We start from the raw sequence: 7056 nt of genomic DNA on the forward strand, positions 1-7056 counted from the left end.
TTTTTAACTTTTTCCACGAAAATACAGAGACATTTGCCTTATAATTTATATGGACTGAGTAATCCAGGATGGTCCAAATATCTGCCATGTGGGGATTGGATGGGCCCAAATTTTGTGAATACCTCCTCAAGAATCAATCAAAGATACCCTGACGACAAGTTGAATTTCAGCCTAAACAGAATTGGCTTAATAATTTAGCAAAACTATACAAATATGATTACGAGAGGGTGCATGACTATATACGGATAGCTGAAAAAAACAACAATGCTTGTACATATATGAGAGGATACTTGATTGAATTAAAGTTTCAAATTCGACAAGTGGTTAATTCATTAAATGTACAATTAATCTAACGGTCAATTAGCTTAGACTAGCTACCCATGTAGCTAAGAATTGGAGGACTATCTATGTAAACAAGTTTTGCAAATTTATAGGCAAAAATTTTACCCCAAAAAAAATTTATAGGCAAAAATATCTCTATAGGCACATCTAGAGATTTTTCTGAATGAGCATGGCAATTTTGATATGTGAAAGGGTGATTTAGTGATTATGATAATTAGATATGTAGGGAATGATTTGATAAGGTCGCTCAATTGTGATTATGTGGTCACGAATTCGAGTCTAGAAACAATCTCTCTGTGAAAACAGTGGTAAAACTATGTGCGTTATGACCCTCCGAGACCCTACCGTGGTGGTAGACTCGTGCCCTGGGTTCGCATTTTTTGATTTGGATTCGTCCCATGTAAATTTTCAGACCTAAACCAATCATTTACCTTCACCACTTGTATAAGATACTTCCCATGTATGGCCATGGCTCCAAGCATCCCTTGAATGCTCGCTTGAATGCTCAACACATTCTCCTGTATTCTGCCACTTGGCAAATTACAAACCGGCAAAAATAAAAAAGAAAAGAGCGACATCGTTGGACAAAACTACCCTTCTGTACATTTTCTTATTCTTTCTCTTCTGTTTTTTAAATCTCTACCCGCACTCCCGCGTCTATAAATAGCCGTTTCGGTCTTCTGGCGCCTCTGATTTTTCGAATTCGCAAGTAGAAGGCAAATGGGGAAGCGAATGCGAAGAGGCAGCTCAATTTGCTCCTGTTCTTCTCCCCGATCGAGTTCTCTCAATCCAAACTCTATTTTCTCCTGGTAATCTCTCTCTCTCTCTCTCTCTCGCTCTCTCTGCGCGTAATTTAATCGAAGTGAATTCGGATTTTTAAGTTTCTAAATGATGAAAACTATAAGATCTGGCGGTAAGTGCTCTGTTCTGAAGGCGAGAACCAAGAAATCCACCGGAATCTTCTTTCTTTATCGTACCGATACTTATTCCCTGAGTAGATCTTACTTTCGGAAGTTATTAGAGCATATTACTTTCTTTCTGATCGATAACATTGCATCCGACAGTGTTTTCAGTTAGAAACTCGATGACCGATAAGTTGTGTACTAGCTTACCGTCATTTTATCTGAAATTTAAGATAGAAAAACTTCTCGTCCGTCGTTGTGACATTCTGAAAAATTGGAATAAACGAATGGATCGACACTTTTGAACTTTAGCCGATTCAATGAATCTGATTTGTTTTGCTCGAGACGAGCTTTTTTCTCGGAAGGTTATACCTCAGTTTCCGGTTGATTTTGTAGTTATAGCATGGAATTCTGACCAGCTTAATTCGTTTGTTCTCCAAAAACATTTTTCACCATACAAACTCATTCATCTGGTGATCTAAGAATTTGACTAGCTTCCATTAGTGGAACGGTTTCTAGAAACTATAACTGCGGAGACTCTTCTTCATTCAGCACTATTTGTAACCTGGCATCGATTTTAAAGTTTCATTCCTAGTTATTCATTATAGCTTGTGATAGAATCAGTAATTGTACCCGAACCGAACAAATTGAAATCAAAATTTATACTGGATCTAGAACTGAGCTTCTCATTGTGAAATGTGAAACAAAAGATGTATTCGCTAGTAGTGCTACTAGCATTCTACTTCCTATGTGCTTCTGAAGTTTTCAAAATCAAATTCTTTTAAAAAGTGATCAGCATTCTCAACAGATCCTACGATCTAGTTTCCCGGCCGTAAGTCAGTTTGAAATTTTGGTATCGTTCTTTTAACTGAACTTCCAATATAGTTTTGTTGGTGAATGGTGCTCATTCAAACTCCTAAACGTAGATCCGACTGTTTAAAATTTGCCTGGATTGGAAGAAGGATTTACAAACTATGAATCTATGATCCTGCATGCTACAACCATGTGAGATGAATTTCTGTGTTTTTTCTTTGGTAAAGTTGATTACTCAGTTGTACAATTTCTTACTATATCTTTTGATTTCGTGTACATGCACACACGAAGGTACGAAGAGGATATATGGACGGAGATCGCCAAATACTTGGATGGAAAATCTCTGGTGATGCTCGGAGCAACGAATCGCTGGTTCCATCGCATCGCCATGGAAGAGTGCATATGGAAATTTGCATGTCTGCGAGATCTTCAAGTCCCGGAACCCGAACGCGTGGCTTTCAACTGGATTGAACTTTACGCTTCAGCTTTTGGTAACGTTTTAAGTAACGTTACATGTCATGGCAATAAAACTAGCATAGTAGTGTAGTGTAGTAGTACCTCACTGCGCCAACTTTCGATCTCTACAGATGGGAGTCACTCTTACTCGTTTGATCAACAAGACAAACACATAGGTGCGGTGAAATGGTGAATTACCTGTTGAACATTAAGGCTTTGACATGATGACCGTGACTGAGTTCCTAATTATAAAATATGCTTTTAATTAACTCTGTTTTCCACTGTACGAGACAGATTGGATGAGAATCGGCGCGTTTTTCTTTGATTCGCCGGTTGCGCTGCTGACGGAGAAGCTGTCGTCTCCCGTAGAAATCCCACGAGGAGGGACCACAAAGAAAATGGTGCAAAGTACCGGCTCTTGTGTCTTGAGCAACATTAAAACTGGAATTTGGATAGCTGGTAAGTTTATCTCCCCTCTCTGAAGTCTGAACTGACTTAAATGGTCCACCTTCTTCTTTATTTTGGTAGTGTCACTGCTCATCAGACGAACCAGCGCGTTAACTTACAGCAATAACCTAACCTGTAAAGGAAAACTTTTTCATAATTCATTATAGAGTTAATGAGTGTTCGATGGGCCCTTGTTTTTACAGATCTACAGCTCGTAAGATGCCCTGTCTGCAACCTTAACACCTGCGAAGGTGAGAATTTCATGAGTTTAAAATAAATGAGATGTGTTTCCGTATCCTAAGATATAAAAGCTAAACACCTTGCCCTCATCACGGGAGATTTCTGCTTCACACAACTCAAGAGGAAGAGTATGGCAATTTGAACAATCCAGCCGCGACAGAACCAATTAAACAGACAAGTTTCTAGTTTTGATCATCAAATCAGCGTGGAATTCATTGAATTATGGTCCCCTTGCTCTACGAGACACTACAATTTGTAACACAATCTGTAGGATTTAGAAAACAAGCCATGACAAACGGAGGAGAGACTGAACTCTGAAGTGCACTCCCAGGCTTGGCCTGGGAGTTTGGCACTGCTCACTTAGGAGTGCACGAGGTTTGGTCAGTAGATCAAATACTCACATATGTGCATCAGTGCGTGGCTTGCACCCACCCCACCCCCTTAAGGGCGGCCCTCTTGGGCGCCCAATCCCATCTTCTGGCCCCATTAGTGGGCATAATAGAGCCAAAAAAAGAAAGAACAACTCTGAAGTAGAAAAGTTACCTGCCATGCAAAATTCCTAGTGAATTATATCCCACTGGTTGTAGAACTTGCAATACACGTTCAACGGTAAGAATGACCTCGTCGCCCTTCAACAGGGGTGGGATGTGGAATGACGTAGGCTCCACTGATCAACAATGCTTGGGCTTGTATATCATTTGCAGAATAATCATTAGATGATAATCTTTTCCCAGAAGTTGATAAAATGTTCTGGCCCTGTAGAATTTGCAAAGGGAGTATCATTTGCAGGATAATAATTAGGATCTTGGCTCTCTATTTGTTGGTCTTCTAGATCTTTTTCCCATTGTTTTATATCAGATGATGACCATGTCCCGAGTGAGATCCTCAAGTCTATTACAATTTACACAACTCGATGCGTTAGAGTACAAGGGCTCCAGTCAGGTGTACAAATCTTATTGAAAGCATGAGCTGATTTTGGGATTTTGATGTCTGCCTGAGGTTCAGGCCCTGAACCTCAGCTGGTTGGGTTGAGGGACCAACCGACCCTAACCAGGAAACGCAGCTGATTAATGTGTCTACTTTTAGAGATGTAGTTTCCTGTCCACGTAAACTATTCTTTGCTTAATTTGTTTTGTAGGGACGATGCAGACATTAGATGTGAGGCATATTGAGCTGTTCTTAAACGAGGAGTTCAAGAAAGGGAGCTGGCAGTATGAGGAAATCGGAAGCCACGACATAAAGAAGCACACAGACTGGGCCTGCGGAGGCATTTTCGACATCAGGCACCTGAAGGATTCTTCTACCTCTGGTAACTGTCAAAACAATCCAATGAATTTCGCACCTTACTAGTTTAGTACTTCAGTTAACTGCACAGGAAGCTTTAGTCTGTTTGAAAACTTAATAGGCTGTATATGGTATGCATTCTTGAAATGCATTCCAGGTCGATAATGCATTTCAAGAAATCATACCAAATGCAGTTTAGTCTTCCACCCATAATCTTAAATATACGGATCAACTATTTTGGTTTATCGTATATTTGTCATTCATCTTCTCAATCTCAAGATATCTTTTGTGGGTCATGACAACCCCTCTTGAAAATTTCAACTCCAAAACGTGTCAAAGAGAATGAACTATATTTTTATATTTTGAAAGCGTTTAACATGATATAGTGGGTTTTTTTTTTTTTTTTTTTTTTTTCAATTAAGGCTGTATTTGGTATGCATTGTAGGTTGATTTCGCATGTTTTTATCATCTGAGAATGTGAAATCGACTTAGAATGCATACCAAACACTGCCTGGGTTGCATTTGATATGATTTCTTGGAATGCCTACCAAACGCAGCCTTAATGTTCTATAATCATATTTACTTTACAATTATATTGGCAGAGGTTTTGGATCTCCGATCATGGGTAGGGAAACCCATCGACTGGCAACCCAAGGCTCGAATAACTCTACATGCAGTCGCCGTGAGCACCAACTTGCAACAGAATGAAGGTATGCCACTACCCACTTCGACACACTTCCCCAGTGGAGTGCAAACACACCTGATCCTCTGATCCTTGTTATGAAGACCATAACAAATAGCACAGAAAATTTCATAATTGATGATTGGCTAGAAACCAAAGTTTCCTGTTATTTTAGTTCAATCAGCGACTAAAATTTCCAAAAACATAATTTTAAAATGTCTACTTCAGCTAACCCTGTTACTATCTTTCAGGAATTCAAGTAAAATACCATGCAATGAAGGGAGGACCTGAAGGCGAAATTGTTTCCATACGAATCTCTCAGCAACTTATCTGATTAGTGATTTCTTGACCAAAAAAAAATCTGATTAGTGATTTACCACCAAATCCATGTATCTTCCTTAACAGCAAACCCAAACCAAACCCCCCCCCCAACACACAAAAAAAAAATAGTTTCAGTAGCTTAGATTTGCCTTTTCTCCTGCCTCCCGATACTTGCGCTGTTCATGTCTTCATGACAACTATGGTATAAGGGTAGCCTTCACCTGTGTAGATATTTCTTTTTAATCTGGGCAAGGCAATCACTTCTCTGCCTGTTTTTTATATTTTCCGTGGTTTTCACAAGAGTTCTTATGATTCCTCAATACGAACACAACTGTTTCAAGCCCATACAAGGGGCCTCACCAAGTAAACTAGATTATTATATAGGGAAAAGGTTCTCCGTACCGTTTCGTTGCACCCTATTTGTGCTGTCCTCTATGCAGCTTGCTCAGAGAACCCTCTCCCACTTATTTATTATTATTATTATTATTATTATTATTATTGATACTCCACTACTTCAGGTAATTCAGATTAAATTCTGAAAAGAAAATCTGCTGGAATAAATTTTTGGACCAGAATTATAGAAACACCATCACAATACATATGCAGGTTATGGCCAGCAGTTGGCCACCAAGGGGACTATGATTAATTGAAATAATCCAACCATACAATGGGAGTGGAATCCTCCATAGGTTCCAAGAGTTACAATCACTGAGTTTTGACACGGTAATTGCTTTCTAATATTTTGTATTTCATTCGAGTAAAATAATTTTCTCCTTTCTAATCTTTATACATTTTTGTTTGATTTTCAACAGGTCCCTTAAAATATTTTATCACAAAAACAATTGCAGCCTTAGCAACCATTATTGTCCCAAACAGAAAATCCTATATGAAAATAAATGCTAGCCCTATGAAACACACAGGGAGAGTAAAGTCTACAAAATGCCTCCTGTTACTAGTGGACTTTGCAAACTGTGAATAAATTTTGGGTAAATTATATTTGAGATACCCAATGTTTGATAAAAGTACGTTTCAGGTGCCTTAAGTTTTAAAAGTGATTCCTTGTAAGTTAAGTCCTACCCCAAACTGAATACATTTCCAACTTTACCCTTGCACCTCCTCTTCACCCTTCTCCCCTCTCTGCCCCACCACCATGGCCACCACCACCATCCCTATCTCCCTCCCCCAAGGTGTAAGAAGGATAGGGAATCAAGTGCTGCACTCTGACCAACTTTGGGCTTCTGCATTCCTTGTTGGATTCAAATCTGATTTCTCCTTGTTCAATTGAAAGTAATGGATATGGTTCTATTCATCAAGAAGACAGCTCTCCTTAGTTTCATCAGTCTGGACTTTTATGATGTTCTCACAGTGCAACCCTGCATTGTAGCTTATGAAGTCCTGCACAAATGTCCTTGAAGAGGTCGAGAAATCCTGTCTCACATACACGATATGTGTAAAATCACAGTTTAACCATGAGGAGGATGAGTATGTTTGGCAAGATCTGACGTTATTGAAGGGTACATTGCTTGAAACCAGAGCTAAGTAGTTTTTAAAGAGGTGGGAATTTTTATA

The 7056-nt window shown here is 39.2% G+C and overlaps 1 protein-coding gene across 1 annotated transcript; it reads left to right on the forward strand.

Moving 5' to 3' along the window:
* The first annotated feature begins 1052 nt into the window (after positions 1–1052).
* LOC122640498 (probable F-box protein At3g61730) lies at positions 1053–5520 on the forward strand. The gene is made up of 8 exons (XM_043833716.1): positions 1053–1151; positions 2349–2548; positions 2645–2689; positions 2808–2972; positions 3164–3211; positions 4339–4509; positions 5087–5194; positions 5418–5520. Exons 1-8 carry the CDS (start codon positions 1063–1065, stop codon positions 5498–5500), a joined length of 909 nt encoding a protein of 302 aa, XP_043689651.1. The 5' UTR covers positions 1053–1062; the 3' UTR covers positions 5501–5520.
* Positions 5521–7056: the final 1536 nt, after the last annotated feature.

The sequence above is a fragment of the Telopea speciosissima genome, chromosome 1 (assembly GCF_018873765.1).
Source record: "Telopea speciosissima isolate NSW1024214 ecotype Mountain lineage chromosome 1, Tspe_v1, whole genome shotgun sequence".
Lineage (NCBI taxonomy): Eukaryota > Viridiplantae > Streptophyta > Magnoliopsida > Proteales > Proteaceae > Telopea > Telopea speciosissima.

Excerpts from the sequence above, each read along its gene's own strand:
- LOC122640498 (XM_043833716.1), top strand. The coding sequence starts at position 1,063 with ATGGGGAAGCGAATGCGAAGAGGCAGCTCAATTTGCTCCTGTTCTTCT. Across the intron at positions 2,549-2,644 it reads ACTTTACGCTTCAGCTTTTG|ATGGGAGTCACTCTTACTCG; the intron begins GTAACGTTTTAA and ends CGATCTCTACAG. Across the intron at positions 2,690-2,807 it reads TCAACAAGACAAACACATAG|ATTGGATGAGAATCGGCGCG; the intron begins GTGCGGTGAAAT and ends TGTACGAGACAG.